At 49.4% G+C, this 20,587-nt stretch overlaps 1 protein-coding gene across 8 annotated transcripts in view; it reads right to left on the bottom strand.

Moving 5' to 3' along the window:
• Positions 1-3,007: 3,007 nt before the first annotated feature.
• The window catches only part of CEP131 (centrosomal protein 131), a 52,846-nt gene continuing 35,266 nt past the window's right edge, over positions 3,008-20,587 (bottom strand). For 7 of the 8 annotated variants that reach the window (XM_054977016.1, XM_054977018.1, XM_054977020.1 and 4 more), the window contains 9 exons: positions 20,178-20,379; positions 17,337-17,444; positions 9,263-9,380; positions 8,326-8,400; positions 8,100-8,242; positions 6,516-6,693; positions 5,988-6,184; positions 4,574-4,634; positions 3,008-3,262 (listed from right to left, as the gene is read on the bottom strand). In XM_054977016.1, coding sequence (XP_054832991.1) covers positions 3,188-3,262; positions 4,574-4,634; positions 5,988-6,184; positions 6,516-6,693; positions 8,100-8,242; positions 8,326-8,400; positions 9,263-9,380; positions 17,337-17,444; positions 20,178-20,379 — 1,157 coding nt within the window. In that variant the 3' untranslated portion in view covers positions 3,008-3,187. Of the gene's footprint in view, positions 3,263-4,573; positions 4,635-5,987; positions 6,185-6,460; positions 6,694-8,099; positions 8,243-8,325; positions 8,401-9,262; positions 9,381-17,336; positions 17,445-20,177; positions 20,380-20,587 lie in introns of those variants that run through there. The other variant, XM_054977024.1, reaches the window with a different exon arrangement.

Here is a 20,587-nt window from a genome sequence, read left to right as displayed (position 1 = left end):
ATAAGTCACAAGGATATATATAAGTGGCTTTGGATATTACTAGAACTTGAGGGCAAGTATATATGAACACATGTGCAGGATAGGCAAGAGCTAGCACAGCTTTTAGAGAAATGGAGGCGGTCTGCCTGTCATATCTGGAGATAATATTATGCAAGTACAATAAGTACAGTTCTCCTATTCAAAAGGATCTTGGAGCCAGGCCATTAAGCACATACACAACCAACTCACCCCCCCACCCGCAAACACACCCATCCCAGAATGCGAGGAAGGCTTGAACTGAAGGTTTCTGTATCACTTCTGCCTACTAAGCTACAAATGTTTTATGCAGAGCAACAATTTTTTAAAAATGCTCTGGAGTATTAATAAAGGACAAAGAGCGACTAACAACTTTACAGTGGGGTGAAGATCAGTTTGTTCTTAGCAAAATCCCCAAAGTGCAATTGCTGAACCGCAGCACGTTCTTGGTTGCTCCAATCAAACAGAGCTGTTTTTCTGGAATTAACTATTTTAGGTCTTTGATTTAATCTAAACTACAAGGGAATCCTGAGATAACGTATTGAAGAAATCATGCAAGTGAAGTGCTTGGACAGTTGAAATACACAATAAATATTATTATTATTGAACACTTGGAAGTAGGAGGTTTATTTTTCAGGAAAAAATATCCTCTAAGACTAAATAGAAACATGGAGTGGCTGCAGGCTCTATGAAGCTTCTCTCTGCCATTTTTCTGTGCATCAAGTGCCGTTGATACTTTTTCACCAAATAGTGGAAGAGATAAAATGGAATTCAAGAGATAAAATGGAATTCAGTATCCTGAAATTTCAGGCTTTCCTTTTTTGCCCACCTTTATGGCTTCAAAGCATGTGGATTATATTTCGCTAAACCAGAGCAAGAGCTGAATGCCACTTTCAAGGCACAGGGCATAAGAGGACACAGGAAACTGCCTTATATAGAAACGGACCACTGGCCTATCGATTTCAATATTGCCTGTTATGGCAGTCACAGTGCCTGGCACCACCAGCCTTTACCTCTCATTACTAGCAGAGGGAGGAAAGCCTTGGGAAGATCTCTGCCAGCTATACAGTATACGGGCTGATCTTCTGTTTCATCACCGTTACACGTGCACGGTCTGGGGCTTTTCAGGCAGGGGAGGAAGTTTGTAAACATCTCCGTGCCAGCTGAATGGGACCTGGAGAGGGGGCCTGTTCCTCTGCTTTAAGGATTTAGCATGGATATGGCCAGAAGGGCAGGCCAAAGGCTGCGGCCCTGAGCGAGCTGGCCGGTGGATCCAGGACCAGCATAAGAGTGGATTGGCATATATATTTTTCTTTCTCTAAATTATATTTTCTGTTTCTTTGTAAACTGCTTTGATGCCCTAGTGGGGGAAAAAGCAGGATAGAAATGCCTAAATAAAAAGCAAATATTATCTACATTTTTGTGAGCTGGGTGGAACAACGCAGAGGGAGGGGTGAGACAGGATAACCATTAAAGGAAACCAAAAATATACGGAAACTTGCAGAATTTTAAAGGTGGCATTTAAGTCCCTCATACAACTTCACATAGGAAGTTATCTGTCTCTTCCAGTCCCCCCAATATTTTATTTTAGTCTCTTAATGCACAACCTAAGCTCAAGATGCCTACTCACATAACAGCCTCGCTCATAACTGCCGAAGTGAAAGATAGCAAAAAAGTGGATACCACCCAAAGATGCAGGAAAAACCACTTGAATCGCCCCCGTTTTCATGCTATGATCAAAAGTCCCAGGTAAGTGAAAACCAAGTAGAAACCAAAAAGGAAAAAGACCAACGATCCCCTGGCCCTGAAGGCCGTTCAGTCATGAGACTTGCTGACAGGAAGAAGGCAGCTATACAAACAGATCAGCAGTACTGCTTGACACCCCAGGTTGTCACTTGGGGGCTGCATCGCTCTCACATACACACTGTCTTATTATTGCTGGCAGGGCTCTTTTTCTGGGAAAAGAGGTGGTGGAACTCAGGACCACACAATGACGTCACTTTGGATCAGCTGGAACAAGGGGGGAGTTTTTAAAAGTTTAAATCACCCTTGGTGAAAATGGTCACATGGTGGTGCGGAGGGCAATCTAAACTCCCCTCTGTCTGGAGATCAGGAGGCGGAGCCACCGGCCATGTGACCATTTTCAAGAGGTTCCGGAACTCCGTTCCACCGCATTCCCGCTGAAAAAAAGCCCTGATTGCTGGTCAGTTTCATATTATTTTTCTCTGAATGTAAAGAACACACATCAATTATAAAAGGCCACTTGTTTCCATCATTATGCTGGCGAAGCTAATTGGAAGTTCAAGAACCAAGTGATACACCAGCACTCAGCAGCCTAAAATATAATCCCCCTCACACTCCCAGTCAGTCATCAATGGAAGACAGTTCATTTGACTGGCAAAGTGTAATGGAAACTGACTATGAAGACGTTACTCTGACCTGAGAAGGCCGTTCCTTCTAATCCTAAATAGGGTTATCAACTCCTCTCCTCCCTCCATATTAAAACAAGCAAGTATTTCAATAGGAATGCGTTTATGTTTGAGGAGAGGGAATCTAAGATCATCGCTGAAAACTGTTCCTGATTTCAATGGGCCAAAGTCGTGAGTTCACATCTTCCCTCTCTCTCACGAGAGTGCAAAGGGGACACAGTTCCCCAGTAATAGTGGGCGTGTTGATTGACTGGGTGTGGGAATTTTTCAGATGTCAGTGTTCATGCCAAACTTAAAAGAATCCCAGGCCCCAAGCAACAAGTTCTTGGCAAGAGAACTGCTGAGTGGGTGATACAGGGTTAGTGAAGTAAACGGATGGGCATCTGAGTGGGAGGGGCTATCTTCTCTAGGGGACACAGCCGCCCAAAGAGCGGAAAAAAATAAATCACTGCTACTCAGCCATCGTACAAATCAGTTAGGCTTTACTTTTAAAATACATCAGTAAGATCTGGGATAGTACCCAGGGTTTTTGTAGAAAGGGGTCAAATATCAGGCACGTGTAAAGGAAGATGTTAAAAAATAAAATAAAAAAAGAACAATAACCCCTCCCCATCTACATACAGAGTAGTGTTCGTTTTATCTTGGACTCTTGCGGACCACAGAAGATAATTCTGTTTTGCTGCACATGACCACTTGGCTCTGTCCGCGCAGTGCTGCAGTGCTGGTGGGGGGCACTGCAAGCGCTACTTGGTTGCTAGCAGCTGCTTACGTTGTTGTTCCAAGAGGGCCTCCAGGTGGTCTGCCCTCTTCATGGCTGCCTGCAAAGACAAAAGAACCCAGTTCAAGGAGAGTAACTCAGGGGGTACAGCATGGCCAGGCAGCAGTAGATGAACTGGAGACACGATGATCTGACATTTTATAAGGATAGGGGAAAATACAGCAATGTCTGGAGAAGGCATAAAATTGTTAGATGCTATCTAAAGATGATATAAGGGAAATTTTTTTGCAATATTTGCAAACCCTCTTGTTCTGGATGACTCTGATCAGGCCGGATTCAGATACAGGCGTGCACCTAAGAAGCCCTAAGCATCTAGTTAGCTTTCTCATTGAACTCCTGGCAAGAGCTACACCACAAATAACGTTCTAGGTTCATTACCGGTGTAGTGCTTAAGAGCAGCGGGACTCTAATCTGGCAAACCAGGTTTGATTCTCCAGTCCTCCACTTGAAGCCAGCTGAGTGACCTTGGGTCAGTCACAGCTTCTCGGAGGTCTCTCGGCTCCACCCACCATACAGGGTCGTGAGGATGATAATAACACACTTTGTAAACCACTATGAGTGGGTGTTAAGTTGTCCTGAAGGGTGGTATATAAATCGAATGTTATTGTTAGTAGTAGTACACAAGTAATACTATCACAGAATCTCTATGTCTATTCTAAGCCTTTCATTAATGTAAGAAAAAGAGCAAAACGCTGAAAGTTTTTAATAGAACTGAGAATGGTTTGTTAAATATTGGAATAATCAAGAGAATAAGACTAATGAAGTGTTTATTTATAAAAGTTACTCTACTGCAACTTCGTGCAAGGATAACTATACTGATTTTTTTTTAACTTTGAAAGGAACAGTCAAATTAAAAAAAATCTAATTCAAAACTCTGGTGATTTTTAGTCCCAAGCAGTACTTTGGCCCTCTAACAGTGGGTTCCAGAGGCAGGGCTTTTTTTCAGCGGGAACATGGTGGAACGGAGTTCCGGAACCTCTTGAAAATGGTCACATGGCTGGTGGCCCCGCCCCCTGATCTCCAGACAGAGGGGAGTTTAGCTTGGCGGTGCAGAGGGCAATCTCAACTCCCCTCTGTCTGGAGATCAGGGGGCGGGGCCAACAGCCATGTGACCATTTTCTCCGAGGTCAACCCACTGAGTTCCACCACCTCTTCCCCCAGAAATAAAGCCCTGTCCAGAGGTATATTTAAATTACATACTTAGGGTGATGGTCTGATGTGTTTTCCTTGCAATGGACAGCCTCCTTGAACTCCATGCATTAAAACCCTTTGTATTCGTTCTGCTTGGGTTCTCCCTCTACGCTGAAGGTGATAAAGGACAGGTGGGCTGGCAACCCACAGAGAAGCTCACCTCATACTGCTTCCGAAGGGTGTTCACGGCCTCCTCCTTCTTCACGATGGCTGTCTTAACTCTGAAGAGAAAATTAAAGGAGGCTGAAAACCAGGGGCTTAAGATTACTGGTACCCCCTGCTGGGTGTGTGCGTGCTGCTGCTTCTGCAAGGACAGTACTTGTCTCCTCTAGGTGCTATCTACTGCATGTTTATGCCTCCCTCCTTCCCAGGGCAGCATACAAGGGTCTCTCTCCTCCCATGTTATCCTAAAACAACTCTAAAAGGAGAATAGGCTGAGAGTATAGGACTGATTCAAAATCACTTGCTGAGCTTCATGACAGAATGGGGGACTTGAACCTGGATCTCCCCAGTGCCGGCCCAGCTTTCTAGGTTCTTAAATGACCTCCCATGATCCACCAAAAACAGTACTAGTATTTCATCCCCTTCAGTGCTCAGTTAATACAAAAACAGATGATCAGGATCCATGGGGAAAACTGACGCCAATGCAAGGTTTATTTCTGTTCACATGACCCCTGTGCCACTGAGAGTTGCTTGAAATTTCTACCCGTTGTGTGTGCGCAGCTGCCACTATGCGCAGGTCCAAATATTTCCCACTTGCTGCCTTTAAGGACAAATGGTACTGTGGTGGCACGTAAAAATTGATCTTGTGACAGGCAGCAGTTGCAAATAATTAGCTGATCACAAAGCCAATACACGCATGCATTTCAGTAAGCTGCCCGTGATCTTACGGCCCTGTGAATTAGTCCTTACTCAATGCTGTAAGACCTGGGTGTAAGGCAAAAATCAAGAACAGAAGGATTGTCTGTAATTCTGATAACTCATCTATTCAATTTTTCACAATTCAAATAATAAACACATAATAAAATAATAAACAAAGAATAAAACATATATACCATAATCCAAAGTGGAAGGGGGAGAGAAGAGAGGCGTCAGGGCAGTGTTTACTGACTGAATACTACAAACCACACTTCAGTCCTTCGTTTCCAGAGTAGCCCTCGTGGTTATACAGTTTTAACCAACAAACAGCAAATCATCCCCACGGCTATGTACGTTCACTAATTCCCTATTTGTTTCATAAAAATTTATATCTGTCATAGAATTCAGTACAAAGAATTTGTTTCAAAAGCACACCCAGCCCTAGCACTCCATAACAGCAACTGCTAGAATACGAGACGGCCTGCTGTGGCACTATAGAGAGAAATGCCTGACAGGTTTGCACCTGGGCAAAGCTTCCACTTACCCAACGGCAAAAGTTATGCTTTGCGCATTTAGCAGACGTTCCTGGGCTAAGGCGGCACATTTTCTCTGCTGTTTTAAGAATGGGGAACCATGGCCACTAAAATGAGATAAGCCTCTCCATGGCTCTGTATCGGTTCTGAACTCTACCCCAGTAGGTGCAAACAAACTCTGACCTTTTATGCACCTCTTCCAGCTCTTCTTCTTTGTCCTGGGTTACTCTATCCAGTTCCAAGCGTTGGCGCGCACGGAGCTCAGCCATCTCTGCTTTGAGCCGCTTGTTCTCCTCCTCTATGCTCACAAGTCGGTCAGCAAACTCCTGCCGGATAACTTCAGAGAGGCTGCTGCGCTCCTGAGCTAGCTGATCCCTCACCTGTCAGAGTAAGCAGAAACGATGGACTTGGAAGGAGGCAACGCTCTTTCTGCCACCCTCCAGTTCCTGGCCCTTTTCATCCTTAGGCTCGTCTCATCCTAGAGGAAAAGCAGACATTCGGAATTTTACACCTACTGTATTCAGAGTTCCTAAGCTTTATCCAGAGGCAAGAACTCCCTCCTCTGCACCGGGCACCCCTGAGCTGTCCGTGCCGGGCTTCTTCTCGCCTCTATTCTCATACAGGCTTTGGAGAGAAAACCCAACAGAGGAACTCACCTGAGTGGGCGAGAGCACTGGGAAGCCACCGCTCCCTTCCCTGCGCTGCACTAACCTTGCGGATGTCCTCTGTCTCCTGTTCCTTCTGTCGCAGCAGACCCCGCAGATGGACAGCCTCCCCTTCCGCCTCTGAGAGCCGCCCCTTCAGCTCATTGCAGCGCTCCTGGAGCTTCCGTTCCGACCGCTCCAGCTCCTGCAGTTCTGCTTCGTATTTGTCTCGCACTCTCTTGATTCTAAACAGAGAAGGGGAGGGACCTCACTGCCACACTGGGCACACAGAACCTGAACTGACTCTCAGAGTTGCCAGGGGGGGTTGTAGAATACTGTTTTACGAATGTGGCAACTTAAAGAGTTCACCGCACTCTAAAGCCTAAAAAAGGCAGACAGCGCAGCTGCTGGGCTCGGACCTATGCCTGTGCTACTATACCAAGAGACACACTATTTTTACCATGTCCTCAATGTTGAGTACAGAGTGAGGCATGAGAGGGAGAGCCTCCACTAATGGCCGAATCCGCAACACGACTTGCATCCACACACAGCTTACACACTACTTCCCCTCCGCGCTCCGGCCAGAGAAGACGGCAACCACATTTGCCTTGCTGTGCTCCTATTCCTTGTAACGAGCACATCCACAACGGCAATGCTCTCAAGTCGGTAAGGCATGCATTTTACCACCTGCGCAATAGATCATGGCCCAAGCACCATCAGAGGCATGAAAGAACTTGGCTTGGTATTCAAAGAATTAGCCCAGAGCCTAAAGGCTGCAGACTCCCATTCTCTCAAGCATATTTCTGGGCCGATATTCCCTAAATATGTGAACGCAGGGATAAAGGGGTTTCCTGTGCTTCGTCGGATCCAAGCTCCGACCCAAACCCAGAAACGCTGCTTTTCAACTGTTCTGTTCTCCAGTGCTTCATGGGTAAAGCAAAACTTGGTCGGAGAAAATCTCTCCGACCTGACAAGTATGTTTATTTACATACATTATTTATAGTTTGTATTTCTCACCGAGAGTCAGGTACACAATGAGTGTATTCGGGAGACTAGGGCGCCACTACAGCCAACCCCAGTTCTAGTAAATACCTGAGGCCACGAGTAAGTCTGTGCTGGAAACTGAAGGCAAGAAGCCCCCTGAGCGGATGAAGGAACACTGGCAGTTCCGCCTCTAAAGCTGGTTACTTATTGCTGCAAACGCCCGATCGCTCGAGGAAAGCAAGAGGGAAAACCAATAAGGCACAGGGACAATGCGATCCTAAGCAGAGTTGCATCCTTTTAAGCCAAATGACGTCAATAGATTTAGAAAGGGGCTGACTCTGCTTAGAACAGAACTGCCAAAGCTACCTGCAAAGCCGTGGAGGAAATTCCAGCCTAAGCAGGGCAAACTGCTAACTCAAAGGGCCAATCGTTTTTAAGCACCTCGGTAATCACACCAGGGTCTGCATGTACAGATATACTTGCCTACGCATCCTTCTTACTAGATGCAGTGCAACTCGGGTGACAAGGTGTACCACACAATTGCATACCATATGGGGGGGAAAAAGGTACTGCTTATAAACTGATTGAACAAAAATGCAGGAAGCACCCTGGGAGCCAAGCTGGAGCCTTGGCAACTAACACTGGCCTTGACATGCCAGTACCTTACCGGTTCTCTGTGGCTCTTTCACACTCCTCCTTGGCAGATGACATGTCAGCCTCTAGCCGCTGGATGACTAATTCGATTTCTTTATCCCTCTCTTTCCGCACATCTTCCCTCAACTCTCGCTCCCGAGTGTGCAACCAGGCCTCCTGAAGGTAACAGTAAGAAAGCCCTGATAAGTGCCATCCAAGCAAGCGAGAATGTGACAGAAAGGTAAGAACTACAAAGCTACCTCCTTCTTTAGGTAATTGGCCTCCCAGGCCTGTTTCTCTATCTCTAGCCGCACCTTCAGGGCCTGGACCTCTGCCTTGAGGAAAGAAAAAGGAAGACATTCAGGTGGAGAAGAGGGGGAGGAGGAGAGACTAGTCCCACCGTCTCCCTCCAACTTACAATATATTAAACCTGGTAGAGTCCATATTAAGCTCTTGCATCAGAGCCAACGGGGCATTCAGGCACTGATTACCAAAAGGGTGCTCAAGAACAGTGTCCTTTCCGATAAGGATAAGACAACTACTAACTTTCTCCACTGCAAGGGCCATAGATCTAAGAGAGGACAGCACTGGCCTGTAGCAACCAAGGTCCACAGCAGTATAGCTCAGGCTGGAGACAGACCAGCAGTTATAGTGGAACTAAGAAATTAGTAAGCGTGGTTCTGTTACAGCACTTCTTAAAAACGGTATTTTGTATCCAGCCTCAGTCTGTTTTGTAAACCCATGTTCTCCATAGCATGTGGAGTTTATGACCAGGCTGAACAATAACCAGTCAAAATGGTGTTGCAGTTAGTCCACTCGATGCCAAACTGATCATCGTTTAAACAGCACTGACTACGGGGGGAAAGGATTTTCTGGTGGCCTATCATGCAAAGTCATCCAGTCCCCAGAAGTCAATAGCTTGGGAAGAACTGGCCCCTCTCCCTGCCTGTGCTGCGTCCCATACCTCTTTTGAGAAGCAGTCCAAGCCCAACACGTTATGAATGGACAGCTGAAGTCAGTATTATTCCTGAATAATAAGGAACTACTTTGGGGAGTTTTGATTGGCAAGAATTGCAGAGGCATATAAAACCACAGAGCTCGAGTGTCAAAAACCAGAGTGATCAAATGATACAAGCAATGGACAAAACCACCCTCAAAAACCAGCAGACACCTCTGGGGTTCTAGGATAACACAGACCTGATGGCGTCGCTCTTGCTCCTCTCTCCCCTTCTCATATTCCTCCTTCAGTGCTTTGGTGACAACAGAGCTGTTTTCTTCCAGCTGCTGCCGCAATTCCTCCAGCTCAGCTCTCTGCCTGTGGAACAGAGATCAGTACTGTGAAACCAACAGCTATCCAGCTGGCAAGATAATCCTGAGAGACACAAGAACTCGCCTCTCTGGAGAAAAGGGGAATCAGTGTGTGTCTGTTCCTAGCTAATCTCCCAGCACATGCAACTTTTACATGACCAAAGGGAGGGGCCGAGGGGGGAATGCTAGTGTTTGCTAGTATTTAAAAAATAAGCAAAAATAGAAGTCACAAGTCCTCCAGTTTGGCGACAATGCCTGCCGTAACTGGAAAAACAGGGTTTCTCACCTGTAACTGTTGATCGTCGAGTCTCTTCTGTGCAGACACACATTGGGACTGCGCAGGCGCAGGCCAGCCGCGGAAAAGATTTTTCTAGCTCTAAGAGATGTGAGGGGGACGTTCGGATCCACCGCGCATGCGCGCCGGTGTTCCCGCCAATTTTGAATGCATATATATCCGAACGTCCCCGGCATTCCCTCAGTTCACCTGAGCCGCCGGAGAAACAATGGAAGAAACCAAGCACTCACAGCGGGGCAGGCGGGAGGGAATGTGTGTCTGCACAGAAGAGACTCGACGATCAACAGTTACAGGTGAGAAACCCTGTTTATCGTCTTCGTCCTTCTGTGCAGCCCCACATTGGGAGAGTAACTAGCATCTCACCAATGGGGGCGGGTGTGAGTGTCTACTTGAACAAGGACTGCAGGACAGCTGTGCCCACAGCCGAGTCACGTCGTGCATGCACATCCACAGAATAGTGCTTGATGAAAGTGTCAGCAGTGGACCATGTCGCAGCTTGGCAGACGTCCCGGAGCGGCACTCCTCGTAGGAAGGCAGCAGAAGCAGCTTGCGCTCGAGTGGAATGAGCGGTAACCAACAAGGGACACTGGACTCCAGCATGCTGATAGCAAAGTTTAATCGTAGACACAATCCAGCGAGAGATGGACTGGGCAGAAGCAGGTGAGCCCTTGCGAGGGCCAGAGTAACACACAAACAGGGCAGGAGACTTCCTGAAACATTTGGTGCGGTGCAAATAAAACAATAAAGCACGCTTTACATCCAACGTGTGTAGTGCTCGTTCCCCTGGGGATGAAGGTGTTGGAAAAAAGGAAGGGAGGAACACCTTTTGCTGTAGGTGAAACCTTGAGACTACCTTGGGCAGAAACTCCATGCTAGTGTGGAGCATGACAGTACCAGGGAAAAACTGCAGGAAGGGAGGGTCACACCGCAGGGCAGACAGCTCCCCAACACGCCTAGAGGACGTGATTGCCACCAGGAAAGCCACCTTCTGAGTGAGCAAAGGCAGGGGACAAGAAGATAGAGGCTCAAAGGGCTGGAGCATTAGCTGGGAGAGAACCAGGGAGAGACTCCATTGTGGAATGGGATGGGCCCTAGGAGGGAAGGTCTTGAACAGGCCCTTCAGGAACTGCTTGGAAAGCCAGTGAGTAAAAACTGTCTTCCCATCAATCTGCTCATGGAAGGCAGAGATTGCAGCCATGTGGACCTTAATACTGGAAAACGCAAGGCCCTGGGAGCAGAGATCCAGGAGGTAGTCCAGGATGACAGGGAGCGGGCAACTAAAGGGAGAAACCCCCTTTGGGGCCAACCACCGGGAAAAACGTGACCACTTCCTCTGGTAGGACAACCTGGTGGACGGTTTCCGGGCATTCAAGATCACCCCAAGCACCCCAGAAGAGAGGTTCATTCCCGGTTGCCCAGAAGCCAGGCAGCCAGATTCAGTACAGCCACATCGTGATGCCACACCCCGTCCCTGGTTAAGAGGTCCGGGGCGTGAGGCAGGGGGAGGCATCGCCCCTGGGACAGGGAGAGCAAAAGGGGGAACCAATCCTGGCGAGGCCACCGAGGGGCAACGAGGATACAGCGGGTTCGGTAGGCCCTGACCCTGGAAAGAACCTTGTACAGGAGCGGGAAGGGCGGGAAGGCATAAAAGAGCCCTGGGGACCAAGGTATTTGGAAGGCATCCCCTAGGGAGTGGCGGCCAATGCCGGCCCGGGAGCAGAACAGCGGGGCCTGTTTGTTGCGGGCAGTGGCGAAGAGGTCGACCAACGGCGTGCCCCATGTGCGGAAAACCTGGTCGAGGTAAACCCTGTTTAGGGACCACTCGTGCTGAGGCAGAAACACCCTGCTCAGCGCATCCGCCGAGGTGTTGAGATCCCCGGCAATGTGCACGGCTCTGGGAAGGACGTTGTTGACCATGGCCCAATTCCATAGAGTCGTTGCCTCCTTGCAGAGCTTGAGCGAGACCGTCCCTCCCTGCTTGTTGAGGTAGTAGCAGGCCGTGGTATTGTCCGACAGGACCTGAACCCTCCTGTTCCGAATGGCATCTGCAAAAGAAGCGAGGGAGTAACGGATCGCCCTAAGCTCAAGAAGGTTGATATGCATGGATGCCTCAGATGGGGACCAGATGCCCTGAGCCGAAAGCTGTCCACAGCGCCCCCCCCATCCCAAGTTGGAGGCATCGGTATAAACCGTGACCTCGGCTAGGAAGGGGCCGAAAGGACAACCTTCAGACAGGTTCCCAGGGACAGTCCACCAGGCCAGAGAGCGCAGCACCACCCTGGGGATGGAAAACCTCTGGTGCTGACCCATGGTGAGGGGGTTGTACCTCCGGACAAACCAGTTTTGCAGAGGCCTCATACGCAGGCGCGCAAAGAAAACCACCCCTGTGGTGGAGGCCATAAGGCCCAACAGAGTCTGAACCAAAAGGGCAGTCTGATACCGGCAATGCATAAAATGCCGGGCCAAAGCGGAAAGCCTGGCCAACCGGTCAGGGGGCAGGTAGGCTCTACCCAGCAGGGAATTGAAATGGACCCCAATAAACCTAATGGCCATGCCTGGGGTCAGGATAGACTTATCCCCATTAACCACCAAGCCCAGCCTAGCCAGCACGGACAAAGTGAGGGCAATATGGGCCTGGAGAGAGTCAGGCGAGGGTCCCACCAGGAGCCAGTCATCCAAGTACGGGTAGATAAAGCAACCCTGGGACCGCAGGTATGCCACTACGGTGGCCATGCACTTTGTGAAGACTCTGGGTGCAGAGGCTAGCCCGAAGGGCAACACTGTATATTCATACACAGAATCCCCATACACAAACCGCAGGTATTTCCTGTGGCCCTCAAATATAGAAATGTGGAAGTAGGCATCCTTCAGGTCTAGAATGGCCAGCCAGACGCCCACTTCCAGGAGTTCCATGACTCGCGCCAGGGTCAGCATGCGAAACTTCTCAGCCTTCAAATAACCATTGAGGCCTCGAAGGTCTAAGATGGGCCGGGAACCTCCACCTTTTTTATCCACAAGGAAGTATCTGGAGTAAAATCCCCATGGGGAAGTAGAGACATTGACCACCCGGACAGCACCTTTGGTAACCAACTCCATAACATTATTGTGTAACACAACATCACAACATGGAGAACAACGGGGAGGGAGAGAGAGAGGGGGTGCATCCGTAAACATTAACTTGTAACCATGGGCCACAATGGACAGGACCCAAGCGTCAGAAGTAACACGTTGCCAACAGGGCAAAAAAGGTCGAAGCCTGTCCAGAAACTGGGCAGCAGAGGAAGCACCCTCGGAGGCCAACGGGGGAGCGTTCAGGCGCAGTCAGAAGACCGAGGGCTTCTGCGCCGAGGTCGAAGGCTTGGGCGAAGAGGGCTGTTGCCTGCCCTTGGACCGGCCGGAGCGCCTGGAAGGGTGACGCTGCTGGGCAGAGTAGGATCGGTGACCGTAGGACTGGCCCGAGAAGAAGCGCCCTTGACGCTGCTGGTAAGGCTGGTAAGGGGTCTGGTAGGATCGGAACCGACCATAGCGATACCTCGGACCCGACGACTGGGCTGAGGGGGCGACCCCGAGGGACTTGGCCGTCTGCTGATTCTTCTTCATCAGGGAGAGGGACTCATCCGTCTTCTCCGAGAAGAGCTGGGGCCCCTCGAACGGGAAGTCCTCCACCTTCGCCTTCTTCTCTGGAGGCAGGGCCGTGGACCGGAGCCAGGCGTGCCGACGCAGGACCACCGAAGTTGCCATCGCTCGCGCTGCAGAGTCGGCGGCGTCCTTGCCTGCTGTCATTTGCTGTTTTGACAGCTTCACGGCCTCGGCTTGGAGGGCCTTAACCAGGTGGCGGCGATCCTCCGGGAGGTCGGAGAGGTAAGAAGACAGCCTCTTCCACAGGAATAGATTATAGGATCCCATTATGGCCTGGAAGTTGGCAATACGGAATCCCAGAGACGCGGATGAGTAGAGTTTCCTGCCCACGCCATCCAGCTTCCTGCCTTCCCGGTCCGCCGGGGCCGACGAGGAACCGGAACGGAACCGAGCCTGACCCTCCTCAGCCACGATCGACGAGGGTTTCGGGTGATTGAAGAGGTACGGGCAATCATCTTGCTTTAAACGGTAGTACCGTTCCACCTTCTTTGCCGTCGCGGACAGGGACGCCGGCGCCTGCCAGAGCGCGAGAGCGTTATCAACAAAATCCTCCACAGGGGGAAACGCCACCGACGCGGGGGACCCGGAATACAGCGCCTCCAGCAGCTTACTCTTGGGCTTGGAGGTCGTGGAGGAGACGTCTATCTCCAGCGCGGCGGCCATCCGCACCATCTGTTCGGAGAATAGCCTGTAATCGTCATTTGGGGACGATGAGCGGGGCCCACCCACGGTGTCATCCGGGGAAGGATCCGAGGCCGCGTCTGAAGAGCACTCCGACGGTGACGCCAGACCTTCCTCATCCTCGGAATCTGAAAACTCCGGCGAGGTTTGCGTCGGAACCGAAGACCGGTGAGCGGTCGGGGCCGACGGATAAGTTGCAGGAACCGGTGGTCGCAGAGGTAAGCCCGGAGGTGGAGGAGCGGGTGCTGGGAGCCCGACTGGCTGAGCCGGAACGGAGACCATCGGAACCGACAGATGTTGCAGGAAGGGCAGCGACTGCTGGAACCACGCCACAAAATCCTGCCAGGAGGTCATGTTCCCAACCCCCGCGACCGGCTGGCAAGGGGGCAGAGGAGCAGGCACCGGGGCAGGCCAGCGAAGAGGCATCGGAACCGACGAGGTAGACGGCAGTGGAACGGAGGCCTCTGAAGGCGCCGGGGCGGACGGCAGGGAGCGCTCAAAAGATTGGAACGGATCCGGGAAAGGCGGAAACGGCACAAATTCCTCGGGAACCGACGGAGGAGGCGTGCAAGGAGGCGACGGGGTGTGGAGACTCACCACATCGTCGGGTATCAGGACTGGTTCGGCCGGAGAACCAGGCAGCACAGTCGGAGCTGGGGACAATGCACGGTCCTTGGCCCTCGACTTCGCCTTGGCCTTCTTGGACGGGGGCTCCGAAACAGCCTCCGGAACCGAAGGCTTGGAGGAGGACTTCGGCTTGGGCGCGGAACGCTTCTTGGCCTTCCGGCTCGAAGGACGATCCCCGGAACCGGAATCAGGACGGGCCTCCGGAACGGGTTGCCCCGTCGGTTCCGAGGGGAGCGGCTCTGGCGACTTACGAGACGGCGCCGGTGACGGAGCGGCAGAGCGCGGCCTATCTCCCGAAGAGCCTGACGGCTTGGGGGGGAGAAGGTTGGCATCCCACAAGAAGGCACGGAGCCTGGCCTTCCGATCACTCCTTGCCTTCGGAGTGAAGGACATACAAATGGAGCAGCGCTCGACAACATGCCCCTCGCCCAGGCAGATGAGGCAGAGCTCATGGCCGTCCGAATGGGTCATCTTAGTGCCGCATTTATGACACTTTTTAAACAAAGATGTCTGCGACATAGTGAACGGTATCTCCCGACAGATGACAAGGGGAAAATACCGACCAGCAGAAGAAACGATCCAAAACTCCGAAGAGACGCTTGAAACGAACGCTAGACAATAAGAACCTTTTCGACGGCGGCGAAAAAGGAACTGAGGGAATGCCGGGGACGTTCGGATATATATGCATTCAAAATTGGCGGGAACACCGGCGCGCATGCGCGGTGGATCCGAACGTCCCCCTCACATCTCTTAGAGCTAGAAAAATCTTTTCCGCGGCTGGCCTGCGCCTGCGCAGTCCCAATGTGGGGCTGCACAGAAGGACGAAGACGATCAACTGTTCCAATCTCAGCTAGTACCTTAATCACCAAGTATAGGACATGTTATTGACAAAGCCAGTATGCTCTAGGCATAGGATCAGGGCTTTTTTTCTGGGAAAAGAGGTGGTGGGACTCAGTGGTGAAAGTCAGGACCGCACAATGACGTCACTTTGGGTCAGCAGGAACAAGGGGGTGGTTTTTAAAGTTTAAATTGCCCTTGGCGAAAATGGTCATATGGCCAGTGCCCCCCCCCCCGATCTCCAGACAGAAGGGAGTTTAGATTGCCCTCCGCGCAGCAAGGCAATCTAAACTCCCCTCTGTCTGGAGATCAGGGGGCGGAGCCACCGGCCATGTGACCATTTTCAAGAGGTGCCGGAACTCCATTCTACCACGTTCCTGCTGAAAAAAAACCCTGCATAGGATCTACCTGCATGAAGCCACTTGCAGAGGTCATCTACAGATTTAAAGAATAATCAGTATGCCAATGACAACTTCCCCTCTACAGCACAGTCAGGTGAGACAGTAGATGTTCTGAAGAGGTATCTGGGAGGTAGTAAACGGGCTAAATTAGCGTTAATAAACTGAAGCTCAGAACAGATAAGACTGAGGTGCTATCAGCTGTTAATACTGCCGATTGTGAAGCAAGGAGTCAGCCTGTTCTAGATGAGGTTGTCCTAAAAGAGCAGGCTGCAGCTTGGGGGCACTATTATGTTCTCATGCAGACGGGGGACATATTCCTTTTCATCAGTCTTGGATGGTGCGCAAGCTGTGACCCTTCATTGAAAATCAAGATCTCGCCACGGTTTCTGTACTTTAAATCACAACTACGTTAACGACTGTGCTGCACTTTATGTGGGGCCTGCCTTTGAAGACTATTTGGAAACACCAGAGCGCTGCTGTAGCATAGTGGTTGGGCTGCAAATCAGCACTCTGCTGGTCCAAATCCCACTACTGCCGTGAGTTCAGTAAATGGCCTTGGGTAGGCCATTCCACTCAGCCCCAGCTCCTCAGCTATATAGTGGGGGTCATAATAACAACACTGACTTTGTTCACCAACCTGTTTAGAAGAGCAGCATATAAGCACAGTTATTATTGTCATTAAAAAAAACAGCAGCATACTGGCTGGTTTATTACGGAGGAAGACATCTTGCCAGTGCTGAAAAAAATCACACCGGCTGCCAATTCATTCCTAGAGTCAAAGTGCTGGTTCTTATTTTTAAAGTCCTTAGTCTGGAATTTGGGTATGTAAAAAAATCAGTCAGACCCTATATGAACCTGCCTTGTACTTGGGCCCCTCTTCAGAGACCACGTTTATAGTCAGCTTCTGTTTGCCATCTTATAGTGCCTGTATTTAATGGAAGGGGGGGGTTGTGTGTGTGTGTGTGTTTCATTGTTTGGTTTTACAAAAACTTTTGTTTTTATGCTATTTATGGTGGATGGAGTAAAAGCTGTTTTGCCACACCAAACCCCAAGGAGACAATGACTCCAGGGTGCGTTAGTCCTTCTGGAGAGGTTTATACAGCCTCCTAAGGCTCCGCCTTAGTCTAACCCCAAACGATGCTGGACTTCCTTCAGTGCCCAGTCAAGCACGAGTGCCCTCCATGGGCACGGGGACTCCTCACTCCTCCTCACATCTTTGCTGGTAGACATGGAGCTAGCCAGTGGGTCCTGCTGGGGCAGCCTGCCATCCTATGACATTTTTATTAGCTTTATGCTGCTGATTTTATGTTACTAGCTTCATGTTCCATAGTTCTATTGTTTAATTGTTGTAAGGCACCACATCCTAACACAAACCAACTTACAGGATAAAGGTTGTTCATGTTAATGCTCTCTCGTGAGTTTTATACACTGAACTGCCACGTGTGAGCAAACCCTCTAACCACACCTACCGGCCTTCACTCACCTGGCTGCCTGCTGGTTTAGCCGCTCTTTTTCTTCAGCCACTTCATTGTAGAGTCGGCGCCGCTGCTGCTGCAAAGCTTGTTCCTCCTGCTCCAATTGCTTCTCATACCTGTGTAAAAAGGGCTCCTTCAGAGAGAGGCTTTCCGAGTGATATGTATACTTGTCTTAAGCTACTGTCTAGGGGGAAGCAAAGAGGCCAACAGCTTCCTCTTCTGGAGGAAACATAAAGGAGGTACAAAAAGCTATTAAAAGAACCCAGGTGTGAAGCTTAGCACAAAAGGAAGAGACTAGAAAGTTGTGGCAGGACAAGGAGCCCCGCACAGCACAGGCCATGAGCCTGGCTTGAGTGAAGGCTCACCTAGAAGGTAAGAGCAACTGTGCAAGCTACTTTCTAGAACAGGGGTGGCCAAACTTGCTTAATGTAAGAGCCACATAGAATAAACATCAGATGTTTGAGAGCCGCAAGGCATGATGCATTGAAGTGACTTCAGGTGAAAAGTTGGGTTTGGGGGAGTTTCCTGAAAGTGACATCACAGGAAGGGGTGGGGCTTTGGTGCGGTATGCTGGAAGTGACATCATCGGAAGTGGTGGAGCTTGGGAAGAGCCATCACCTGATCTTTGACTTGGAAGTGATATCACGAAAGTGATGTCACATCTTTGCTTGGCTTCACCCCCAAAGTCCCCAGGCATTTTCTGAGTCAGACCTGGCAACCCCAACATTTTTATTGAAACTATGAAAGACATGGAAAGAAAGAAAGAAAGAAAGAAAGAAAGAAAGAAAGAAAGAAAGAAAGAAAGAAAGAAAGAAAGAAAGAGAGGGAGGAAAGTGTGAGAGAGAGGGAAATAAACTAAAATAAAATGTATGGCCACGGCAATACTCGGAGACCTCTGGGAGCCACACAGTATGTCTAGAAGAGCCACATGTGGCTCCCAAGCTGCAGTTTGGCCACCCCTGTTCTAGAAAATGCCCACCTATATCTTGCTCTGCTCTGCTCCTGTCTTCCCACCCATTGAACTCTCCCTGCAGCACTACACAAGATCCCCGTGCTAGTCCTTTGAAGCCAAGGCTGGCTGCCAGAAGACCACCTTCTAGGAGGAGGACTGTTGCCAATGTGCATATTAGCGATAGTTTTTGCTAAGGTGAGTAACTAACCCAGCAGAATACCTAATCCATGCCCAGTATTTTAAGCCTGGCTAACGATCACAAAAGTGAGCTATTTGCTGGGTGGCTGCCTCCTCCAGAAAACTATAGTGGCTCCTCATCAACCATTAAACATACACAATATAAAAGCAGTTTGTTTTCTGTCATCTTTCTGTTTCTACCCATCTTAATTCTCTTACTGTTTTGGAAGGAACAAAAGTTCATTTGGTTGTTGTGGGTTTTCCGGGCTGTATCGCTGTGGTCTTGGCATTGTAGTTCCTGACGTTTCGCCAGCAGCTGTGGCTGGCATCTTCAGAGGTGTAGCACCAAAAGACAGAGATCTCTCAGTGACACTGAGAGACACTGAGAGATCTCAGACACTGAGAGACACTGAGAGATCTCTGTCTTTTGGTGCTACACCTCTGAAGATGCCAGTCACAGCTGCTGGCGAAACGTCAGGAACTACAACGCCAAGACCACGGCTATACAGCCCGGAAAACCCACAACAACCATCGTTCTCCAGCCGTGAAAGCCTTCGACAATATATCGAAAGTTCATTTGGCTGCTATTATGAGGTTCTTTTTTCAATCTGGGTGACACTTTATTCCGACAGTATTGGAGGTCTACCGAGCAAAAATGTCGTCTTACTTTACTTTATGGAGCTCCTATTTGGATTCTGGCAGTTCAGGCTAAGCTAGAGTCTGTGCAGCCTTCCTTTCTGAGTGTTCTTTTGCGTCTCCCTAAACGTGTTTCAAATTCCAATTTATTGTTGGAACGAGGTTTCAGCCAAACGTCCTGTTTGGCCTGGGTAGCAGCAGTAAAATTTAAATTATTTTTGTTGGACCATGAGTCTGTACTAGAACTTTTAAAAAGGACCCATCTTGATCCCCATGAAGCTTTAGAAGAAATTAATGGAGGACAAGTTGCTGAGCTTAGGATTTAATTTGTCTTTTCCTTCCTTTGATATTTCAAGTGTTAGAGAGAAGGTTTTAGAATAACTGAGAATAGATCAGGAGGCCATTAATTTAGATGCTAGGAGACATTCTCCCATTTGGGGGGCTTCTCAGCCCCTCTTCTGCCTGTTTTGCCGAGTTATTTTGCTTTTTTAATAATCCCAATTTTGTCAACTTTTTTTCTTAGCTAGAGTAAATGCTTTATCACTTGCCGAACGGTTAGGTCGCTGAGAGGGTATTAGCTGACTCCAGATACTCTGTTCTTGTGGGAGAGCTGTAATTGAAACTTTACCTCCTTTTGTATTTCGTGGTGGCTTGTATTTATCTGTAAGAGCCAAATTTATACTGCCCCTACTGATCAGGTTTCCTCACTGCTCATATGATTTTCATCCGTTATATCTTTCGACTGGTAAAGACAGGCATGTCTCCCTGTCTTTGGTAAAGGTGGTATTTTGTGCTCTTAGAATTAGGCAGTCACACATTAAAAACATCACAGGGGTAAACTATTAGCAGGATGTCAGTGTTATTTATTTTGCCAAGGTGCCCTGGGGCATGCAGGCATTCTGATTCTGAAAGAGGAGCAAGAACATTCTGTTTCTGTGCTCCACATCTTTCCTGACCTGTCCCACAGCCGTGCAAGATTAGTCTTTATTCTGCTTGCCTCCACGCCGGACTGCCTTGTTAGCCCCTTTTCCATTTCCCCATTCCTTCTTGTAAATTTGCCACTCGTTTCCCTGTCTCTTCATACCGTTGCCTTGCCAACTCCCTCTCTCGTTGCCCCTGTTCTTCCTTCTCATGTTCCAGCATCTCCTTCAGCTCCTCGGCCTGGCGGACGTAGCGCCGGGCTGCCCGCTCATCTGACTGCAATAGTTCTGCCTCGTGCAGTGCTTTCAGCTTTTTGATTTCTTGCTTATGTTTAGCAATCAGTTTCTGAATCTCAGGTTCCAGACCTGGAGGGAAAAAGTGAGAGCAGCGATCAGGAGATGAGTACGTAAGCAGCAGGATTTTAGTACGGTGGTACTTTACAGACTATGAAGATTTTTCAGGGGGTCAGCATCTGAAAGTAAAAGCTTCCTTTTTCAGATATATCTTGTTGGTGTATGGAACTGAGAGAGAGACTGAGCCGCAGCCAGAGTCCCCTCCACCCACCATTCCCCA

The sequence above is a fragment of the Eublepharis macularius genome, chromosome 4 (genome assembly GCF_028583425.1).
Source record: "Eublepharis macularius isolate TG4126 chromosome 4, MPM_Emac_v1.0, whole genome shotgun sequence".
NCBI classification, from domain to species: Eukaryota; Metazoa; Chordata; class Lepidosauria; order Squamata; family Eublepharidae; genus Eublepharis; species Eublepharis macularius.
The sequence above is the reverse complement of the archived record's forward strand: the minus strand, read 5'-3'. Positions and strand labels throughout refer to the sequence as shown.